The 24,909-nt window shown below is 43.8% G+C and overlaps 1 protein-coding gene across 4 annotated transcripts in view; it reads right to left on the reverse strand.

Annotated features, from left to right (window-relative positions):
• The window catches only part of BICRAL (BICRA like chromatin remodeling complex associated protein), an 883,634-nt gene that overhangs the window by 530,354 nt on the left and 328,371 nt on the right, over nt 1-24,909 (reverse strand). For all 4 annotated transcript variants that reach the window (XM_078649712.1, XM_078649709.1, XM_078649710.1 and 1 more), the window contains one exon: nt 22,107-23,774. In XM_078649712.1, coding sequence (XP_078505838.1) covers nt 22,107-23,261 — 1,155 coding nt within the window. In that variant the 5' untranslated portion in view covers nt 23,262-23,774. The remainder of the gene's footprint in view (nt 1-22,106; nt 23,775-24,909) is intronic.

Raw genomic sequence — 24,909 nt, forward strand, 5'->3', positions numbered from 1 at the left:
TGCCTGGGGTGAGCCTGCCTTCAATAGCCAGTTGTCGAGGTAGGGAAAGACTGGCACCCACGACCTCTGCAGATGCGCTGCCACCACCGCCATCACTTTCGTGAATGCCCAAGGGGTGCTGGTGAGACCAAATGGAAGCACCACAAACTGAAAATGCTCTTGTCCCTAAACAAGTGGCAGGTAGCCCAGTGGGCCTGAAAGACGGGTATATAGAAATAGGCATCCTGCAGGTCCGCCGTCACAATCCAGTCTCCAGGGTTGAGGGCAGACAAGACCTGCGCCAAGGTGAGCTTTTGAATTTTCTAATTTCCCAGGAAGACATTGAGAGGGCACAGGTCTAAATTAGAACCAAGGCCTCCGTCCTTCTTGGGCTCCATTAAATAGCGGGAATAACAACCATGTCCTACTTCTGGTGCTGGTACCTTCTGCATAGCCCTACTAGCTAAAAGGGCCAGCACTTCCTGCCGCAAAATGGATATATGGTCCTCCGTCAGTCACTGGGGGGACAGTGGAAGGAGCGGCACTGAGAGGATACAACCAGAGCATATCACTGAACAATCTAATCTGCAGGACTCACTTGTCTGATGTTATGGCCTGCCAACCGAGCAACAATTGTCACATGCTGTCTCCCACCTGACAGCTGTGCTGAACTGAGGACACACTGAGGGGGTTTGGCAGGTGGGGCTGCAGCGAAGGTGGTAAAGGACTGGGTGTTCTGTTGACCTTGACTGTGGGGGCAGTGGTACCACTGCTTTGACCTTAAATCTTCTGGGCACCTTGTGTAGGTTGGATTGGGTAGTGATATGGGGCACCTCTGCCAAAGCTGCGAAAGAAGCAGCAGGGCTGAAGTTGTAGAAAAGCCCAGAGAGTGTACCATGGCTCTGCTCTCCTTAAACTGTTCGCAAGTGGCGTCTGTCTTGTCCCCAAATAGGCAAGTCCTGTCGAATAGTATGTCCATGAGGGACGACTGAACATCATTTGAAAAATCTGTGGATATAGCCAAGCATGGCAGCGAATAGCAACACTGGTGACAATGGCCCACCTAATAGAATCAGTGGTGTCCATCGCACAAAAAATTGGGAACTTAGTTGTGTAGCGAAAGTCCTGTATGGATTGGGAGAGGACCGGTCTGAGATAATAGGAGATACTTGGGAGGACCTGAGCTAAAAGGGCATCTGAATAGCGCCTCAGGAGACAGCTGGCACTCATGGACCTGAGCACCAACCTGGCGGAACAGAAAACACTCTTCTCGACCTTCTGGACCTGTTTTGACTTCCTATCCAGGCAAATCATCTGGAAGGTGTTGGGTTTAGTTTTGCTTGCTGATGCCTGCACCATCAAGCTTTCAGGTGAGTGGTGCTGAGATAAAAATGCAGGGTCCCCTGGGGCCGGGCGGTGGAGACGTGCAATTTGGCAGTTGATCAGGGTGCCAGAGCAATGCTAGGCATGTGCCCCCAGCAAAGTAATCTTAAGGACCTCATTAAATATCTGCCCTGGCAGAAGAACCTCTATAAGTACATTGGTCTTGACCTCCATAGTGGAGAGCTGGAGGTCCAGGACTTTAGCAGCCCTGTGTGTACCCATGGCATAGAAAGCGCACTCCTCAGGGAAAGGGCCAGGGGGTGGGTCAAGACCGACGTGACCGGACCTACGACGCTGATAGACTTCATTTAACTAATACCCGTGTGCACAGCCCTGAGGAAGCCCCAGGCCGGATGGCCATGTAAGGGGGCGAAACACGTGTTGGCTGTTTTTCTTTTACCTACTCTTATGAATAGAGTATGAATAAATCTACTATCAACTAATAAAAAAACATTGCGGAATTGGAATTTTTTCCAGAATATCAGAGAAATAACAAATCTTGCCCTGACAAACATGCAAAAAACAGGGGGTGACAGAAGACAGGACTCAGGGGTGTTACCAAAGTTAGTAGTCTCATGCAGGTCGTCATATCAATTCTTGTGATAAGGGTGGCCAATCTCATCATTCGCATCGTAATTGTTATCGGAGTCCATCCCGAACTGGGACTGAATGGAATGCTGTTATTGTTGAGGAGGCACAGCAAGTGGAGCCTCACTGTAGTCGGTCGCAACTTTGATCTGCGGCTCAATGTTCAAGAGCACAATTGGGGCTTCGTCTTACAGTGTTGATGGAGTTGACATCAACTTTGATGCACCAGAAACCAGCGAAGATCGTAGTGCCAGAAGCAAAGTCGAAAGTGGAGCTGGAAGTGCCCTGTTATGGACTCGGAGGGTCCAGCCGGCGGCGAGAGCGAACCCACCTGCAATAATCCAGGTGGAGACCCTCTCAGCCATGGGGTCCGTAAGTACTCCAGGGGGAGCTGGGAGGGATCATAAGAGCCAGAGCAAGGCCACACAGAATGCGTCAATCGGTGTAGGAGAGGTGGAAAGCCTGGGGAACTTGGGTTGTGCGGAAACAAGTTGCAAGATCGTGTCCAGAGTTGAACAACTTCAAGGACACCCAGATGTATGGTGCTGGCCCTGTGCCTTCTCAGGGGTGTGAATGGAAGGAAGGGGCCGAGCCCGGCTTAGGTTTCTTGTATTTTTTCTTCGACTTACTAGCAAATTTGGATCGAGAAGAAGACCAACCTCTGGAAAAACTCCAGTGACTCTGGATCTCGAATCGGACTGGAACAGACATTTCGACTTGGACCAGTCTCATTGTGGAGTCTTCTAGAACTTGGTGATGTAGAGTTTCGCATTGCAGTCTCATATGGCTTTTGGGTTCATCGAGGCACAGTCACTGCAGACCTTAAGAGTCGAGACCCGACCACAGGCACTAAAAGGCAAATCAGTTGAGGATCTGTCACAGATATATGTTTGTGACAGTCATTACAGGGCTAAATACTTGTTTTTTTGGGAGGTGACATGTCTCTAACATACTGTAAAACTATTTTTTGATTAAGGTAAACGTCTCAAAGAGATGAGCGGTAGCTCTAAATCCGCATCAGGTGTTGAAGAAAGAAATAAACTAACGCCAGCATGCGGGAGTGGTGCCTGTATAGGCTCTACAAGTCATTTACGGAGAGGAACAGTGACAGTGCAGAGCCACAACGTGCCCCCTACTAGCAAACCGAGGTACTACTATCAAAATATGCATAGATCTAGTCTGACGCTGGAGAATATTCACTAGGTGCGGAATCTGTGGCTAGAAGTCTCTATCAGAAATTACTGAAACTCAAATCCAGGTCGACTGGTCACACCATTCCACCATCTCCCTCTCAGTCCACTCTGCAAACCTCTTCAAGAATGGTCAATCCAGAGGGCTGAAGCACTTAGTGAGGAACCTGAGAAACCTAGACACCCCATGCTAGCCTAAAAAAATGGAATAGGCCTGACTTCACGATATCCCCCTACAGGGAGATAATGAGCTGACAGGCCACAATAAGCATAACAGGGTTTATTGACATGATAGATTAAACTAAAATTATTTGGATCTGCATTTAAAAAAAACTTATTTGAAGTATCTCATATGGTGAGCTCTTGAGAACAATGAGCTTGAGACACTCTAAAGACAGAAAGAGGATCGAAATGCTGTTTACGAAAGAACTAAACAAAAGTAGGAAGCAGCTGAAAGTTTTAGCACAAAGTTGGCATCAAAACCTATCAACAGTAAACATGACTCAACACATAGATGAAAGAAACAAATATAAAAAAATAAAACATCTTTGAAGCCAAATTCTCCCATATATCTAAGGAGATAGAGCAAGCAAAGGACTACCTGAAAAAGCTCTTCATACTTGTGGAACAGGCCACACTCTCAGCCCAATTGCATATGTAACACATTAAAAAGATGTGAGAAGTTCTGTAGCTTCATTATATAGAAAGTGAAGAAGATTGAACTCTCTTTATTAACCCCCTCAAGCTCACAAGGCAATAATGATATTGTCCTTAAAGTCAAATCCACTTGGACCAAATTCAAAGAAGTTATGTCGCCTAAACATATCAAAACAATCACCAAAATAAGACAATTTTCTCACTTCTCAGAACCAGTTCCTTTTAATATGGCAAAGCCTGCCATATTAACAGAAAATGGTAATTAATGTATTTAATTAGGAAGACACTCAGTAAAGAAGATCTGCATAGAACAGACATTAAAATATGTATCACTGCCCTTCTCATTCTAGCATAGGGCATGGTCAAATGAAGCCATTTTGAAGATGAAAACATCATCTCGTATTTGTGTACTTAGAAGAAAAACTGTTGTAACAGGAGTGTGGAATTTCTATCGCCTGACGTCCAGGACAGATGTTTTGAGGTAGAGAACAAAAAGTCTACATGTTTATTTTGTCCACTGGACAAGTACGCCTAAATCTCTGCAGCACAAATCATTTGCCTGCCAGTTTACAGTTCCACAAGTATGGGTCTGTGAAAAAGGAGTTTGCAATTTACAACTACTGTGCAATTTGAAATACAATTCCTCTGAGGCGTCATTTAGTACAACATATTTGATGCATGCCAATATAAAAAAAAAAGATGAATAAAGGAAAATCAATGTAAAACCATTAAAGGCAGCCTTATGCACAACAAGAAAATACATTAGGGGCCCAACTCTTGAAGATGGTAATAAAAGTGCATCTGAAGGTACACTGCCTTGCATTTGTACAGATTTATGACTTTCATAAATTCACAAGAGTTTACAGAAGCTGGAAAATTCCACTTCTAACAAACTTTTCTGAATTACATTTTTGCATTATACAGATTTACATGCGAAAATCTGCTTGAACGATTGCAAATTCACTTTCCCTACAAGCCCTTTATTCCCACCCTGGAATAAAGTTTACTCCTGCCCTTGCCAGGAGTAAATGTCTAACCTTCACCAGCGTGGGAAGAGACAGAAGAGGAAATGGTGAATACCCGTAAACAAGTTAAATCAATTAATCTATAACTTTCTTTCGGGTTTCAGAGACGCACAAACAGATGAGATAAAAACATGTACAATATTGAGTCAGCGGCGGTTGGCAACTCCAAAGAGTGGGAGGTCGGACAAATGGGTGGTGGGTGGGTGCATGCATGCAAGACAAGTGGCGACTATAAATAAAAAGAAACAGTCCACTTACCTTGCTTGCTGCACGACGTCTGACGTCCTCCTCGCTTCGGTCCGGCTTCTGCATTGGTCTCCTCCAGACTCCATAGGCTTCAGCCAATTCCCCATACCAATCCTGGTACTGCTCTCATGCTGGTAACCAGCATGAAAGAAGCATCAGGATTGAAGGAAGCGGACTCTCTCGGCGCTCTGAAGAGCACTGGAGGCCTGTGCTTCCTCTAACTCTGGTGTCTAAGACTGCTGGGTTAGAGAGGTTTAAAATGTGCATGTCTGGCTACCCATCACAAGAAAACCGGCCAAAAAGACAGGCACACCTTAAACCTAGGTGCACAGCCAGCCCACTACTCCTCCCTGCTGCTGCAAAGACCACGCCCCGTCCTGACGCTCAGTTTGAACCGGGTTGATAAAAACTAAAATGGTAATAACTGAACTTTATCACCATTTTATTTTTAATCTCTGGAGCTTTTCTGGGTGCATTTTTGTTAGTGGGGCGACGCTCCTCCAGTCTAATGGAGGAGCCATCCTACACTTAGTTTTCGATAATGTACTGCAGATATTAAAACCGAGCAGATGGCAAAACATACACATTCATCTGAAAAAAGCATAATGCAACACAGTACTTCTTAAAATTATACTTTCTCAATAAAGGTAACAAAAAAAGCATAGTAAATGATTTATAAAATGTACAAAAAAATTGAAGAGCAACAATGCCTGGTTAGAAGTGTCATTACATAGGCAGGTACAATGTCTGCCAGGCTTTATTGCCCTAGAGAGAAGCACAATAAGCTCCATACAGGACCATACATAAAACGGAAGAATAAAGCTTGCTCTCAAGTTCCCTGAACTAACTCCGGATAAGGCTCGAATCCGCAACGCAACTGTAAGATCACATGTTGCCTTATGGTTGATTTTTGCAAGTTCTAAGTCTTCTCTCTAAAGAGGTAAGTGGTCCAGGAATGTTGTTATTATCCAGAGTTTGTCCTCTTTCACAATGGATGAAGAGTTCTCAAACGAAGAATAATGGTCCAGCTTTGCGAAATTTGATTTGACATACAGCAGGCAAAAGATAGACAGCCTCTTGTCACAAGTTAGACCCCCTTTAATAATTAGCTGATTGAGGTATGCATGAGGGTTTAACCAAACAGATCCACAACAGTAATGGTTCCAATTTAACATAGTGCTCAAGAGAATTCATTACAAGTTCTTCATAGCAGAGGTAATGCACAGTACATGATGGCACAGACAAAAAAAATCTTAAAAAACAGTTTTCCTCAATTTGTAAAGAATGGAAATCAGCATATCCTCACACTGCCGACCCATATGTTACAACTGGTAAACATTGTCGCATATAGATTTCAGACATGTTGGCAATGGGTTTCTCCCTCAACTTAGAGGGCAGGTTAAAGACGACACTCATAGACTGAATACATGTGAGCCGCCTTGCTGAAATGTTAAGCTTCCAAGAAGAAGAGGCATCAAATACAGTACTCACATAGGGAAAACTATGGACCTTTTCTGATGTTTTATTTTCTATTTCAAATGTCCGTAGGTTTGAACTTCCCTGCCTATATGGCATAACCTGTGATTTGGAAGTCTAAGCTGGACATAAAGGACCTGATTCACAAAGGGCCTCCGCACTTATGACAGAGGCCCTGCAGTCGTAGGGGAGTCTCCACACTTAGATCGGAAGCTGCGCAATGAGAATTCTCATTGCGGAGATTCCGCTCTGAGTGCGGAGACTTCCCCACGACTACGAGGCCTCCACCATGACTGCAGAGGTTCTTTGTGAATCAGGCCCAAAGTCACTAAAGGATGCCACCAACTTCATTAACGCCCTTGGGGTACAAGTGAAAAAGCACTGGGTAATCTGCATAAATCAGTAGCTTGATAAAAGATCTATTTATCGAGGGGACATCAGCACAACTTTGCAGCAAAAAAGAATTGATATTATTTATATTATATTCAAAATAAATAATTAAGTGGCCAACATGCAACCTTGCCGCCTAACGGTTCGGTTAGCTCCACCTTGAGTAGATACCTCACCATCTCTGTCAAATTACTGCGTATATTTGCAAGAAAAATCATAAAAACAGAATCTAGGTCTAAATCCAGAGAAGATGACACAGTTTATCCTGTCAAAGACACTAGAAAGATCCATAAATGCTAAATAAACCACGCATCGCCTGGCGATGGTATACTTGCCAATCATGAAGTTAAGGTTTAGGAATTGCCACCTAGTACCTAAAGGCCCCCTGTAGCAAAAAAAACTGATGATGGATGGAATGCTGAACAATGCAATCATTCACCCCAAGTCACAGATCTGGGTTTAATCCATTGTTTTTCTGCTCACCACATCACACCAGTTTGGACCCAGCATATGCAAATTAGTCTTGACCCTTGCTCCATATGGGAAAAGTCTCCCTAAGTGCACTATCGCACATTTTCAATTAATTCAGGAACGCTATGTTGCAGAGGATGCACCACCACATATGATTTCCTACAATACCACAGGAATTGCAGCAAACCAAATTAGATTTTTATCAGCTATCCCATTTTCCCCATGTAGTTGGGTGCATTGATGGGATAACTATAACTATATGTTCCCCCTTAGTGAATGAGTACATTTACAGGAACAGAAAATCATATGATTCAATGAATATCCAAGTCATGTGCAATGGCAAAAATATAATCACAGACATAGTGGCAAGATTCTCAGGTAGTTCACATGATTCGTACATCTTCAGACCCAGTGGCATACATGCACGTCTCCTTGGGGGTGAATTTGGCGAAGGATACCTGCTCAATAAATGCATGTAACACTGTCTTACTGACTCTCTGGTCATGGTGAAACTTTGCAGTGATTAATATTTTGCCTTCTACCCCGTAGGCGACAGCACATATGCTGAGCACTCATTAATACTGACACCATACCTGAATCCGACTACACCAAGTGAACAGCGATACAATGCAGCACACATATTGACACGCAATGTGATAGAGAGGACCTTTGGTTTACTGAAGAGTAGGTTCCGCTGCCTAAGAGTGGAGGTGCATTGCAGTACAGGCCAGTTACATGTTGCAAAATTGTGGCCACTTGTGCCATGTACAGAGGGCAGAAAAAAGTGGAGAATGGAGGAAAAGATGTCAAATTATTTATCCAATAGGGGACTCTAAATTCTCTTATTGTTTATGTCACTTGTCCACTAATCTATAACTAACAAATTACCGAAGTCATCACTACTATGTGAGGATGTGATTACACATTTTATTTATTGTAATCAAGCAGAATTATTCTCCGCCAATTTCTTTTATCAAAACTTTTTTCACTATACACAAATATACATACACATGTACACGACTATATACAAAAAATACAAACAAAAAAACAAACTTCATACACGGCAACAAAATCAAAAAAATCACAAATAATTTCTTCTTCACCCAATCAGAAAAAATATTACAGCAACAGCTGAGTGTCCTCCTATTCAATCTAGGGGGTACACTTAGAGGTAGTCAGACACAACTGGTTCATCAAATGATTCAACAGAACCCAAATCCTTGGATGTGTCAATGGCAATAATTTCCCATAATATTTCAAGATAGTGACTCCTCCTTATGGAAAGGGTCGACGCAGTCGCGTTTCGGCCTTCCAACAAGTCTGGCCTCCTCAGGACAGGGTGATAAAGAACTCCTGGAAATCAATTCAGCAGCACCAAGCATAGGGTTTCGCACAAAGGAAAACACTTCTACTTAAATACAGCAGGCACGTGTCTGCTGGGGCAGAACTCTCAGTAGCATCTGGCTCGGGGTACTCAATATCCCAAAATAAGCAACTTTATTAGCAGCAGGTCGCTCACTTAATCCGAACACGGGGCCGCCATCATGGTCAATAAATCACCAGCATCACTTGTGCCATGTTGCACAACATTGCAACTTCAAGAGGCATACCCTCAGATAGTGAATCTGATGAAGACGATCAGCCAGGTCAACATCAACAAGCAGCAAATGGTTCGAGAGAGGGAGAAGGAAGACAGAGGAGGGAGACATACACTTTTGCGATTATCAAATTGCGATTCGTTAAATGTCGCTATTTGGTGATCACAATTTCCAAGTTTGATACATGTGGCCCAAAGTGCTATCGCTGTTTTTAATAGAATTAACCGTCTGCCTGAAAAGTTTGGAACTTCGTTTAGCTGTCCTGCAAGCACTTTATATATTCTTTTTTTTTCTACAAAGTTAATTTATAGGACTCGCAACAGGTAACTGGGATACAGCCCCTTCCGAAATAGTTGTGTAAATGGGTGGAGGGGTTAAACTAGAACAGTACTGTGTACATTAATTAAATCATGATTAAACACAAAATGACCCACTATTTTGCCCCTTGGGTCTACGCATGAATTAGTCAACGGACCATATGCGTTATTTGCATGCAAACTCAGGTAAATAGTATTAACGTAATTCTTGGTGTTGAAATTGCCACAAATGAATGGACTGTGGAGCAGGGGGACAAGGAGGGCACAGACTAAAGTGAGGAACCAAGTAAGATATAGGACATCGAATCCAGGTCATGGAATTTCGAACTATGAGGGGAATCTCATCTGATGGACTTAATATACATTGACGGGTGAGGGAGGTAAATGGGGAGAAAGGGTGCACAAATTAATGCATTTTTTAGTTTGTCTTTGTCTGATAATGTTGTTTCATTTGGAAATCAATAAGAAATATTTTTTTTAAATTGCCTCAAATTAACAGATTTGAAGAATAATTACACGAAACCAGATCTTCCACATAATTAAACAACACATAAAAACGTGGGGGTATTTAAAATAGTAAAATCATTATTCTAAAACTTAACTGAGAAAAAGTTGAACTCATTTGTAATGCTCACAGAAAAGGCCCGGACCGCTTTGCAATTCAACTCGATAGGGAAACTCTTTACATTCACGGCGAGTTTAAACCAAGCTGTTAAACCTCCCTTCCTTCTGCATAAGTTGAGTAGTCTGGGCAAGTTGGAATAGCATAGAAAACCACCCCTGAGCACAGGGACAGTGGAACATGTTTCCTGCAGAATTAATATGTCAAAATTATTGATCAAACCTAGGCACTCGAGTTGCGTTTCCTTACAACTTAATCTTGCAATATTCCAACTAATGATGTTCAGAGAGCGAGGCTGTGTCTTTTTGGGACAGAACAACTTTGGAGTAGCTGATGCGGTAAGAAAAGTTGGACTGGGCCACGACAGAACAAATTTGATGGTGGCTCGAGCCAATCCACTGCAGTCAGGTTCTCAGGCGCAGAGAATCTATTGTGTAAATTAAGGTCAAAACCAGATGTAATTAAATTACTGACATTATCTGCCATAGCGTTGATAGACAGAGTGCCTATCATGGGGACCAAAAGCGATGGAGACGGTTGACCGGATGGCCTGTAAAAAAAGCCAAGCGGTAGAAGAGTCATGTAGCTATGTTGGGTTGGATAGATGGTATGAAGACTAGGAGATTTCGCACACAAATAGGACTTCTAAAATTATTAAAAATAGAGTCTCCATTGAATGGCTTTGCGGACTAACCAGCATAGGGTACACTCCTAACAGAAACAATTGGATTTCCCCTATGAATAGAAAACCAGTGTTTGGTTTTATTAAATATTTGGTTGTGATCATCGCTTTGTGTGGGGATTAATGCAGGTCTATTGGCTAATATTAATACATACGGGCATACAGAAGGAGACAATTTTAGGGACCCTAGCGGGGGAGATGATATTTAAACAGTGGCGTCAGTGTGCTGCCACCGACATGAGGTGCACCACCGTATGGCCTGTGTCGATGTATCACGTAGATTTTTATTGACTACGGTCTGGCCTAACCTGTTTGTCCTAGCGAGGATGCAGTGGGTTAGACCCTTTAGAACAATTTGTAGTACCAGTTGTGTTAATCACAAGGATAAACCAGGGACTGAATGCTAGTTGGCTCCGTAAGATATCAAAGGTACTGCATTCTTATGTGACAGTAATTGGTTTAGCCTAATGTCGATAAGATTTAATCTGTCACAAATAGGTTTTAACAAAACTTGCAGATATTCAATCACCTTGACACAAATTTGGTCCATCACTGCCGGTATATCATCAACAAAGGGCAAACTGCTCCACTGTCCAGTACTCTTATCATGCATCTCGAATGGTTGACCAAATCGGCGCTGCACACTCTTCTTACACTTAGCTACAGGCTTAATAAGAGCGGACTTACTAGGCGGTATGAGCACTGATTCATGTTTCGTATCAGCAATAATAATTGCATTGTTCATGCTAGGCCCACGGGGCTAAAGCCGAAGGTCATCACCTTGGCTTTCTATATGCAAATCATACTGTGGGGCAAGAGCGTTTTCCCTCTAGGATAGCCTCCTCTAAGTCAATTCTATTTCTTGAGTAACAGTATCAACAGTCTGCTGTAAACAATTGTCTATTGTAGTGCTTCCAATATCAGGATGCCCAGCTGGGCAGTTAAAGTCTAGTACTTCCAGATGAATGAGAGTGACCTCTGCTCCATCTAAATGAGCTGTAGGCGTTTTTCCTCAATTGACTCCAACTTTAAATCTTCCACCCACCCGGCAGGCTTGTAAGCTTGTACTGTACCGATTTGTGAGCAGAAATTTCCTGAAACTCCTAAGGTCCAAAGGCCCTCTGCCCCACGGCTCCTGCAATGGTGTGTCAAACTTAACCAACAGGTCTACAAAGTCAATCCAAAATCTAAAGTCAATCTGATGTCTGTCCTACATGCACAGCCAATCACTGGGGAATCACAAACGAATCAGGCAGAAAATAGCACTGTAAAGAAACTTGACTATATTTTCGCCTTGACAGCCTCTTCCACCACCATGCTGTGCCAAACAACTTCACATGAATAACTTACCTGCTCCCCTAAGGACCACTTAAGTGTCACCACAACCTCCCAAGGGCAGCTTAGTTCCCTGTTTAAAAACAGCTGGTTATAGCAGCTGATGAGCTAAAAGTTGATCCAGTAGACCCAATTAATCCAGCTGATTCAACGATTTCATCTAGGTGGTATGAGCCACATATGCCCATGGCTACACAAGATCTCACAAGGCCATACAATACCTCTCGGACCCCAAAATAAGGTGCTGAGAGAGACTCTACCACAACTCTGTCATAAACACCTCACCCGGCTTCCAGAGTGAGAAGAGCTCAGTAGCAATGGACAGAGTTCAACAGAGTCCACAGTGCTCATAGCAATTTGAGAAAGAGGTGGCCAGTTGCAGGACAATGCAACTGGTGAGAGACTACGCCCGTAGCTGATACGGACTACAAGGACCAGTAAGGAGCCGAAGGCAGGATACAGAAGTTTGGCAATCCGGCGTATCACCAGCCTTTTGCTCAGAGTCCTACGTAAATGCCTGCAGAGGAGTAGATCCGGAAAAGTGAAAGCGCAAATGGATGTAGACATCTTGCACAGACTGTGGGTGTGCATAGTGTTCCACCATCGAATCACCACTTCCCGCCTACTGCCAAGTACTGTATGTAAGTTTGCAGAAATTTGTAGGAAGCAAAATCAGAGCCTAACTAGACTCCAAAAGCTGATATGACCCCTAAAGTAATCAAAAAGGCTACTATCAGAGCTTTGACGTAATAAGAACACTTCCACAATTTGTAACCTTTCTGCATTTCACCAAGAGGGATAAGTGATTTTTTTTTTTACAGGACAAGTAGATTTCTGAAGAATCATATACATAAAACAAGTAGATATTTGATAATAGTCCACACAGCTGGTATAAGCATAATCATTCCCAGGTGGACCTGGAGTTTCACACTTGGTACAAATTCTGCAATCAACATATGTTGAATAAGAACAATTGCTACTTACCTGTAAACAGGTGGTTCTCCAGTATTGGTGGCTTTCATAGATTCACATGCTTGAAAATTCCCCGTCGTCGAAGTGGGAGTCCCACGGTAAATAAAATAGCAATACATGCTAAATATATATATATATATATATATAAACATAATACAAGAAAAAAAAAAAAAGGAAATACACTGAAATCCTCTAAAAACCATTCCTACATAGGAATGCAAGGCAAAGAGAAAAAAACATTTGTAACACATTAGTGTCATTATGTTAGTCCAAACTGCAGCCAATCAGGCGCCAGCACCCTCTAGAACCTTCTCCTCAGAAGCTCAAGCCCTCAGATTTTCGTAGCACAAAGTAACTAAGAGCGCATGAGGAAAAAAGAGCCTCTGAGGGGAGGAGGGTGGGTCGCATGTGAATCTATGAAAGACACCAATACTGGAGAACCACCTGTTTACAGGTAAGTAACAATTGTTCTTCTCCAGTATTAGGGGTGTCTTTCATAGATTCACATGCTTGAATAGAATAGAAAGCAGTAACCTCCTAGAACTGAGATTGCTAAGCATATGAAGCATATATCAAGACAGTACTATAAAATAAATAATACAGTCATATAACATCAAAGCAATCACAGGAAATAATAAGGAGGAGGGAACAGAGGCTCACCTTACTGAAAAAGATGGCGAAGCACTGCCTGCCCCACTGCGGTATCCGCTTCATTGATGGCATCCAAACAGTAATGTTTGGTGAAAGTGTGCCTGCTGGACCATGTCGCTGCACGGCAAATCTGATGAAGTGGCACACCAGCAAACAAGGCGGTTGATGAAGACATCGCCCTCGTAGAATGAGCCCTCACTGAAGACTGCAATGGTCTGCCCGCTTGTTGGTGGCAGAAAGCAATGGCTGAGGAAAGCCACCTGGCAATTGTCGGCTTGGAAACTGGATGTCCTCTGCGCAGTCGTCCGTATGCAATGAATAATTGGTCGGACTTGCGGAAAAAAGCAGTTCTTGCAATATAAAATTTAAGACAACGCTTGATGTCTAACGAATGTAGGCGCTACTCCGCCGGAGATTTAGGGTCCGGAAAGAAAGTCTTAAAGAACACAGGCTCATTCAAATGAAAATCCGTAGGCACTTTAGGTAAGAAAGAAGGGTTGGTACGCAGTGCCACTCCGTTTGGTTTGAACTGGAGATAAGGAGGCTTGACAGTAAAAGCGTGAAGGTCGCTCACGCGACGAGATGAGGTCAAAGCCAGAAGAAGTGCAACCTTCCAGGTGAGGAATTTTATATCGGCCTTATGGATAGGCTCAAATGGTGACTTCATACCACATTGAGCTGCCAAGCTGGCGGAGGGCGACGCACAGGTGGAAACTTGCGGAAAAGCCCTTTGAAAAATTGACGTATCACTCGTGATGAACAGAGGGATGAAGAGCCATCATGTCGGAAACGAGAGATTGCAGTTAAGAAAACTCTCAGTGTAGCATGAGAAAGTCCTGACTGAGCGAGGCTCAAAAAGAATGGAAGGAGCTGTTCAGGAGTGGAATGGATGGGATGTATATTGGCTGAAACGCACCAATGACAGAACCGCTTCCATTTAAGTTTGTAAGTCTTAATGGTAGACGGCGCTCTGGCTTGAGCTAGAATGTCTCTGCACTCCTGGGATATGTTCAAGTCCGCGAACTCAAGGTACTCAGGTTTAATGCCCATAATTGAAGCGTTGAGGGATCTGGAGTACACACTAGGCCCTTGTCCATAGTTAGGAGGTCTGGACGAGGACGTAGAGGAATGGGCTCGCACTGGGACATCAGAAGCAGTTCCGTAAACCATGCCTGTCTGGGCCAACGAGGTGCGATCAACAGAATGTGGCACGGCTGCCTCCGCATCTTCCACAGTACCCGCTGAATTAATGGGAGCGGTGGAAAAGCGTAAGCGAATAGATCGCACCAGTTGATCAAAAGGGCATTCCCGCATGACCCTGGGTGGGGATGCCAACTTGCATAAGACGGGCATTTCCGATTTTCCGGTGTTGCAAAGAGATCCAGATCTGGGTGACCCCATTGGCGGAACACATGATCCAGAGTCGGTTGGTGCAGTTCCCATTCGTGTGTTGAGGATGTGGATCTGCTTAAAGAGTCTGCCAGAAGGTTTGACACCCCCGGAAGGTGGACAGCGGTCAAGGTAATGCGATGGCGGAGAGCCCAATCCCAGATTGACTGGGCCAAGCGGGACAGAAGAGGAGACCTGGTTCCGCCCTGTTTGTTCACGTAGTGCATACTGGTGGTGTTGTCCGTTTGGATTAGCACTGATTCCCCTTGACCAACTGGGAGGAAAGACTTGAGAGCTAGAAAGATCGCCATCAATTCTAGCCTGTTGATATGCCACGTGCGCTGCGTCGGCGACCACTTGCCCTTGATGCAGAGGCCCTGGAGATCGTCAGCGTCAGGTCCGGGACGTGATCGAGGAAGGACACACCCATGTTCAGATTCGCGGGCTGCGCCCACCAGCACAGGCTCATCTTCATGCGGGCTGTGACGGCAACTAGGTCGTTGAAGGACCCGGAGACCTGACGCCACTGTAAGTCCAGTTCTTCCTGAATAGGACGGGTGCGCAACCTGCAATTTGGGATCAGTGCGATACATGACAAAGCCATTCCCAAGAATGACTTTGACGTCCGAACAGAAATGGACTGTTTTCGTCGAATGAGTGCGACCAGACGAAGTATCTTCAGACGCCGCTCGTGAGAGACAAATGCTTCTGAGAGCTGTGTGTCTAGGATCGCTCCCAGGAAGGACCTGGTCTGCAGGGGTTCAAACTGTGACTTCTCGACATTGATGGTCAACCCCAGAGACTGAAACACCTGCTGGCAAAGGTGCGTGTCCCGACTCAGTTGATGGTGGCATTGAGACTTGAGAAGGCAATCGTCTAAATAAGGAAAGATCTGAACTCCTTGTAGACGCAGGTGAGCCACGACCGGGGCCAGTACCTTCGTGAACACACGAGGAGCTGAACGCAGTCCGAAGGGTAGAACTTTGAACTGGAAATGCATGGTTCCCACTTTGAAACGTAGGTACTGGCGATGTTGTGCGATGATGGGGACGTGAAAGTAAGCGTCTTGAAGATCTATGGTGGTTATAAAATCCTCGCTGGACAGAAGACGCAGGACCTCCAGTAGCGTCAGCATACAGAATGATTGAGACTTTAGGAACTAGTTGAGAGCCCTCAGATCCAGAATGGGTCGCCAATCTCCGTTCTTCTTGAGTATGAGGAAAAAACGAGAGTAAAAACCCTTCCCTCTTAGATGTTTTGGGACCACTTCGACTGCTCCTTTTAACACAAGAAGACGGACCTGATGGTAAAGCTCCTCGAGATGTGGAGGAGGTAGGCCACGAGGTGGGGTGCAAGGAGGAATCTCTGTGAACTCCAGGGTATGTCCCAGTTTGACAATGTCCAAAACCCAGCGGTCCGAGGTGATCGAGGACCACTGGGAATAAAACAGAGAGATTCGTCCTCCAACACGTTGAGAGCGGCAAAAGTCATTGGCCTTTCTGATTTGCGCCACGATAGGACGACTTTCCTCTGAATGTTTTGGTGGGTTGTTGGCGAGACTGCTGATTGGGCGTGTAACGTTGGCCGCTCTGATTGTATGAACGGTATTGCTGACCACCTCGAAAGTTGGAAGAGGTGCCGCGTCCGCGCGTACCTCGAAAGGACTGCTTACGAAATTGTAGCGTGCCTAAGGACTTTGCCGTATCGGTGTCCTTCTTGATGGATTCAAGGGCATCATCAATATGGGATCCGAATAATGATTCTCCATCGTATGGCATATCCAGTATTCTGTCTTGGACTTCCTGCCTGAAGGAGGTGGACTTTAGCCAGCCTTGGCGTCGGAGTGCAGCCGCACTTGCCAGGAGGCGGAAACCTGTATTTGCAATATCCACTGCACAATCTATGATTTCTTCCGCTGCTCTTTGTCCATCGCGGAGAATCTGCTGTGCGTCAGCCTTGGAAGCATCAGGGATGAGTGCCATGTAATCTGCAATATCTGACCACATCTGCCGGTCATAACGACCCAAAATGGCCAAAGCATTAGCTGCTCGGACAGATGTGGAGGCCATGGTCGAGAACTTGCGGTCAATTGCATCCAAACGTCGACCCTCTCTATCCGGAGGGGCTGTGATTTGGGACGCCGGATTACGTGCTCTACGTTGTGCTGCCTGAGTCACGACAGAGTCCGGCTTGGGATGAGAAATCAGACAAGCTGGAGAACCTGTAGGGGCCTTGTACTTCTTACAGATATAGAGAAGAAAACTCCCTTCACACGACGTGCGGTAGAAAATCTGAGGGCTTGAGCTTCTGAGGAGAAGGTTCTAGAGGGTGCTGGCGCCTGATTGGCTGCAGTTTGGACTAACATAATGACACTAATGTGTTACAAATGGTTTTTTCTCTTTGCCTTGCATTCCTATGTAGGAATGGTTTTTAGAGGATTTCAGTGTATTTCCTTTCTTTTCTTGTATTATGTTTTTATATATATATATATATATATATATATATATATATATATATATATATATATATATATTTAGCCTTTATTGCTATTTTATTTACCGTGGGACTCCCACTTCGACGACGGGGAATATTCAAGCATGTGAATCTATGAAAGACACCCCTAATACTGGAGAAAGACCCTTCTACTCACTATAGTAACTCTTACATCGGTGCCCGTGAGTTACCCCTCCTTCAGACTCTTGGATAGCAGAGGTGTATTCAAGAATTTCTAACAGTTTAGGGCTGTAACAGTAAGTAGTTTGGCTGAAAAAAGCTTGCTGGTTCTCCCCAAGGTATACATCAGGAAATATGGGGTGAAAGGAGTATTTTGGGGGGCACTGGGCCAGTGATATTGAATAAAACCAAGTTGGCACTAAATATAATTTTAGAGGAAGTGTGATAAAATTACTGTATGCCTCTAGTCACAAGGATAACCTATTTCCAGTTCTAGGTTTTCCGTTACCATTTTAGTGCATTCTAGAACTTGCAGTATGATGTTCAATTATCTTGACTATTCAACAACAGTTTGCAAATGGAAAACCCCTAGGCAAGAAAACAAGGTGTTCTCGTAGCATAAACTCATGTGGCTAATATAGAGGTATCTGGGTTCTCCCTACAGTATTTGATAGGAGATCCAGACACAAATGACGAAAACAATCACAACGGGCCACCAAGACTGATTAAAACTGGGTAGGATTTAAAATCAACTAAATTTGCAGGGTAACCCTACTCTGACTGTCAAATTTCATCTGCTTCTATTAGACACTTACAATAAGAGAGGCACCCAGTTTAATTTCTTCTATCAGCACATGCAGGCGGCCCCCATTACTCCCATCCAAAGACAAGACTCCCCCAACTTTCCTTCTAAGTCCCCAGAAAACAGAAGTCTTTTTTCTCGGCACACCCCTCACAAGCAAATTCAACTGTAATCTTTTGGATTCTTTTAAACTGGAGGGGATTTTACCTACACTAAAACCATCGGCCAAATCCTTACGTTTCATTCTGGTCTTAAAGCTCACATTATTGCCTCTCATCAAAAATGTGGTCAAATTTGCCAACTTCCACCTTTACCTTCCTCTCCCGTATCTGAATACAGAGAATCAGATGAGTCTTCCTCCCACATGTCCTTAGGATTTAGCTGGACTAATGGCTGGTGCTGGTAAGGTTCCTCCTCATCTAATGCTTCCTCAAACTCAGGGTTGTAACACACATCCAGGTGCGTAGCACAGGAGGCAGCCTCCAATTTATCCTTGTCACTGAGATCTGCCCATACTTCAGAATCCAATATTTGGTTTGGTAAATTTGCAGTCACCCTCACGGGTGAAAAGGTAAGTGCAGGTAAACGCAATTGTTGACGGTTTCATCGTTAGTGGGGTCGTCAATGACTGGGTCGATGGTGTCTTAGTCGATGGAGTTGTTGTTGATGGTGCTGATGCTGTCGGCGGTATGAGTGGCATCCTTGGATGATCTTCTCAGTCTCCATGGATGATGGAGTTTCTGCTGACATAGAAGGCTTTTCTTGACAACAGATGATGAGTTGTCATAGTTTTTCCCCCAGAAATGTGTTCTTCACTTCTGGAGTGTTTTCTTGGGGGAACTTCAGGCACTTCATGGGAGGAGGTGGCTGCAGGTACTTTGAACAATACGTTAAGCTCTGGAAACCATACATGTCTCCTTTTTTGTGATGCCTTTGTAGAAGTGCTTGGTGGAGCACGTTTTACGGAATCATCCCTTGACGAGTGGGTATCCCCTCAGAAGGAGGGTATTTATTTTTCTTCTCCAAAACATACAGGGCCAACTTTCACTTCCTGTCTTTCAGAGTCTTAGAAGGAAAAGTCTTACAAATATCACAACACAAAGCTGTGTGAGTAGTATACAGGCAATACATGCATTGTTCACATGTGTATCACTGGAATAGATTGTGTCTGTCCACAAGTAAAAGAGGCATCAAAGGAAATCTTGTTCTCTCTGTTAGCCATGATAGCCAGTGGTGATAGATGAAAGGCCCAGAAAGAGGAATTTGCCTAAAAACAACCTACAGTACTCTGAAAGCTGATGACAAGGTTGTTTCAGTTCCTGGGTGGACCAGAAAAGTAATAGAATAATGTGACTGAGACTGCGAACTCCAACATACACAACGTGCAGAAGACATCTAAGCTGTGGTGGCCTCGGGGGGGAGTAGGCCAATGACCATTTTACCTCTGTTTACTGTAATTTAAGATTACTGGGGATTCACGGCCTGACGATGGGGAATGATTCAACCATGTGAATATATGAAAGAACCAATGCTGGAGAACGGATTGTGTAATAGAAACTGTAGGTCGGAATGTGACTGTGCGTAAACGTGTAAGAAAGTGTGTGTGAAAAAATGAGTATGTTTGGGTGTATTTGAGTGTGTTTTTTTGTGGGTGTGTGTATTGGGACGAGCATTTTTGTCAGGATGTGTTTTATGCAAATGTGCTGCTAACTGGGGCACACTGAAGGTAATTCTTGACTTATGGGGAGGGTGCCTAAGACATACGGGTGAGGAGGGGTGTTACCTAACGCATAACAGGAGATCATATTTGACACATGGGTACAATCATGCTATGTGGAAGCTTTAAAGACAAACTTCTGACACTAGCAACATTTATGTAATTTTTGTCATAAGAGCTGAACAATGGCATAGGGCAGGCACCCATGACAAAAGACTGGCCCTGGCTTGCTGGAGTTAATTCCTAACATATGCATTGAACCCATGGTAAATTTAAAAACGAAAATGGGAATAGCTCCTGAGCACAATCTGAAAAGACTAGAATATTTCATGACTGCCCTTTATGAGGGTATGGCTTTTTGGCACATTTGTGGGGAAAATGTGAGTTAAAATGCACAATCTGACACAATTATCTCCATATTATTCTTGTAGGGAGAACCCCCACTAACCATAATAGAAGAGGTTAGGCTTCCACACCTGGAATGTGCAGCAAAGATTACACCTCACCACTTTCAATGATCACCACTAAAACCAGGTATTTGTAAAGCACAAACTAATCACCCCTAAGGGTCTCAAGGTACTGGGGGCCATCGGGGAGCATAAGCGAGCTATTGCCTAAAGTCACAGGGTGCTGGGCTGAGCTGCCGCAGGTGCCGGAGATTGAACCGTGAGCCCTGTACTCCGGAGCCAGCCACCCAGGCCGCTGCGCCACACCACTCACCACTGATGAGCAAGGCAGGGCATTGGCAGGGAGTTGAAGTATGAACAGAGGGGGAAATATATCTCCAAACAGAGCAGGAGCATAGATCTGTCAATTGATAACACTGTTTACATTTCACAAGAGGACACGATCATCCTAAATGGAGTGGTGTGGCTCACTGGTTAGAGGCGGCAGACCCGAAAGCAGAGGACGGCCCGGGACCAGGGTTCAATTCCCGACACGGCAGGGTCGTGGACCAGGGTCAGCGGACTCGATAATTCTCGCCTCAGTGCCTACTCTAACCAGGAATCACACTCGGCAACTCTGGGCATTAGCTTGCCTCATCTCCACAACGGCCCCCCACATACGCCGGGGATGCCTGGTTTCACCCTGGAGATACCCAGTAGGGTACATCTCACAGGGAAAACCAGGACGGGTTCCCCAGCAGTCTACAGCGCAGAGATACTCCTTCGGGAGTCGATTCTAGCGCTTTAGAAACCCGCAATTAAATTAAATTAAATGCAATTTTTCCGAATTTATATTCAAACTGGGCCATGTGGCCCAACTCAACCAGTAACTGTGTTAATCCGGCTAAAATAGTGCTGAAAGGTGTTCATAGTTTCCATTAAAAGGCAGAATTCGGATAGAGGAGTCAGCGACACAATGTTGATTGTGGTGAAGTCAAGAAACTGGAGAGTAGATTCTTTGGGAAGCAGTTAGAAACAGAATGTGGCTGGATATAGGGAGTTTGGGTTTCCCCCTAATTTACACTTTGCTACAATAGTCTGGGAAAAGGCTCTGCTTAATGTTACACAAGACAACATGTCAAAAGACCATTACAGCAGTCCTGGGCTTACCTATAATGCTGAAGGTGGAGCAAAGAAGGAAGAAGTTTATTTTCCCTCATGTTGAGCCCAAAAAGACTTTCCTGAACAGTCTAAGCGCCAAATAAGGTTGTATGTCTGCAAAGTGATGTCTGGGAATAAAAGTATTTTTATGTGGAGTGGTACTCTTGGGGCTCCTTGTGCAAAGGGAGCCCGGGGAAACACCAGTTGACAGGACGTCAGAGTATGGAGCCAGAGAGATTTCCCTGGGGGTTTGCAAATGGAGAGAAGCTCACACAAATTGGGGGATCCATGGTATTCTACTTTTTTGCCTGCTATGAGTTTTATACCACTGGTCCTGTTCGGCTATAGGAGGGCAATGTGTACATATTCCTATTAAAAACAGGTAAATCATAATTATTTAACACTGAAGAGAAAGTAGATGGATTATTACCTTTTACACTGGTTTTCCCCTTACAAAGTTTAGCTTTACATTTTAAAATCTTTGTATTTATCTAGAGGATAATAAAACAATAAAAGGTCTACTTTGTAACATAAAAAAAAAACAATACAACTTGCTTCTTTGATACAGTTGGTACAGTATTATTTTCACATACATACACTAAACGATATTCATACCTGACAACACGAATATGTTTGATGTCTTGCTGGGGAGTCCGGAAAGGATTTGGCAGCTTGGGAAGAAGATGCTGGAAGACGGTGAGAGACACTGACAGAAGCCTGCGTTCTATTTTGGTGTGAAATTTGATCTCCAAACAAGTGTGCTCCAGATGGTACTGTCTGGGCTGAATTCCGCACATCAGCATGTATTTGGGCAGAGCTTACAACAGTGAATTGATTAGGCACCGGAATACCAGAGACTGAAGACTGTCCAGTTGACATTGTAGTACAGTTTGAATTACCTTGAAAATCATTACCTTGGGTGGGAGATGCATGTAATATTGTAGGAGATGAATGCTGCATTGCCATTTGTCCACCAACAATCTGAGAAGATCCATGGTTTACTATGACTTGACCCCCTGGCCCACTGAATGTCTGACCAGAGACCAGTTGTACAGATGTACTGTGATTACTTAGCATCTGGGCTGCATAGGGTTGGTTAGATCGGATCATGCTGGGGGAGTTTCGATTTAGCATCGCATGCTCAGCAGATAAATGAGAAGGAACAAGATGAGTTTGTTGTGTTTGCATAAGCTGCCCATTAATGGTCTGGACATGATGAGCTGAGCTTGAAGTTAATGGCATGCTTGTAGGAATGAGAAACTGATTTTGATGTGCATGATGTTGTCCCACATGTGAATGAATAACAATACTGCCAGCAGAATTTAGTGACTGAGAAGAAACCATGTTTCTTGGATTTTGTTGGTTACCAAAGTTAACAGGCATCTGTTGGCAGCCTCCTGAACTGTGAGGTACATTTGCTGAAGCAAATGGAATCCCTTGTATGTGATGTTGCTGTATTCCTATGTTCATATTGTAAGCTGCATGCTGATCCATTTGAATAGACTTTGGTTGTATATTAATTGGAATTTTATTAGGAGTAGGCGCATGTCCTCTCTGTATGATAATATTATGCAAGGGTAGGGATGTTTGAAAATTTGCATTGCCAAATGGAACGCTCGTAGCATGCCCAACGGGACTTGAATTAGAGTTCCCAAACATTGAGTTGCCATTCGGAGTATGTCTGTGAAGCAAGACACCACCTGGGGATCCTTGCTGTCCACTGCCTTTCAATATAATTTGAGCTCCATCAATTTTATTGATAGTCATCATGGATGGTTGATTGTTAAAAGAGCTAATTAGTTGAATTTGCCCTGGTCCATTCAACTGATCACAATTAGACAATTGCTGATTAGGAACACTAATTCCCACGTGCTGAACAAAGCCTTCTTGCACACCAACTGTATTGCTTGCCAATGATGCTCCAGCTGGTAGAGGAGTAATTCCTAGCGGGTGCAATGGCTGACCTGAGTAAGCAGAGTTATCAGTAGACTGAGAATACGATGCTGAGGGAGGCGAAACAAGCTGTGGTTGTGCACATAATTGGCTAGACTCTACATCTGCATCCAAATATGCCTCTTCAGCCAAAGTCTGTTCAGTAATATTTGCCTCCTGTAAGGACTTTTGAAGAATGTCAAAAGGCTGATCCTCATTGATATCGGGTAAAGATGAAGTTTCAAGATCCTCTTCAAGAAACTGAAGACTGGATGACAGCTGTAGTCCATCGCTGGATCCTTCTCCAAGCTCACTGTTTATCCCTTTAACAGATGACTTGGGATCACTGACCTAAAATTAATTAAAAAAATCTATAAGAATGAATTTTGTTAGCCTAAAATACTGACATCTCTAATATGTATCTGTTTCGATAAAATAAAATTGTCTATGAGATGGCATATTCAAATAAATATGTCTAATCTGGTACAGACTCGTTGAGTTATATTGCCAGCATATGTACTTTTGCCATTTTCATGGCATTGAAGCAACTACTACTTTTACTCTTTAGTGGTCTTGGACAATGAAGTCACAGATTATAATTAAACATAGTTCATCTGTACTATTATTATATACATGGACGCAACCTATATAACCCGAGAGTCATACGTAGACACCTGAAATGTAAAAAGCAATACAAATTAAATAGGGATCACACCCACCCCAGACAATACTGTTACTTCATTTAATAATTACCTATTGTATGCCATGGTTAGCCACTTGCCAAAGTGAATGTTTCACTTCATATTTGAATATGCATCATATGGCATATGTCCATTGAAAGGACAAAGGAGCCAAATGCTAAAGCTTTTGAAAAATAGTAGTAATAATATAAGTTTATTTAGGCCGTAGTCTATAAAGTCAAAAAAATACAACATGCCACAGCAATATTTAAAACAAGCTAATCAACAGCAATTCTATGTCAGGACCGGAGGCTTCAGATTATGCTATAAACCTGCTTCGCTGTTTATTACATAAAATCACACCAGCCAAAAACTACTCACACAAGTTCAAAATCCCAGAACAAGGATAAGGCTTGTAAATATAACCAAGAAAAAAAACGGATTTGAATGCAAGTCCAACTACAAATCCCATGTGCACAGTCTAACAGGTTATCTCAGAACAGTCCTTCTCTAGTGTCCATGACGGGTAGGTAGGACGCTCCTCCTGTGACCAATTCCTCTTTCTTCGCTGCTTCGCAGCCAGTTAAGTGGTTTTCCTTTTCTCTCCCTTACTTCATACCTTATTGTTGTTGTGGGGGACTCTAGGTTACAAGCGCTTTGTGAGGGGATTGTTGGGGCTCTCCTGTAATTGTTTCAACGCTTCTTTTTATTTGCAGAGCCCCGTTTGGATCGCGGGACTATTCGTGGTTCCTTACGCGATCTCCCTTGCACTGCGGCATACTATTTGGCTGCCAGGGGGAGCTCCT

This window comes from Lissotriton helveticus, chromosome 6 (assembly GCF_964261635.1).
Source record: "Lissotriton helveticus chromosome 6, aLisHel1.1, whole genome shotgun sequence".
NCBI classification, from domain to species: Eukaryota; Metazoa; Chordata; class Amphibia; order Caudata; family Salamandridae; genus Lissotriton; species Lissotriton helveticus.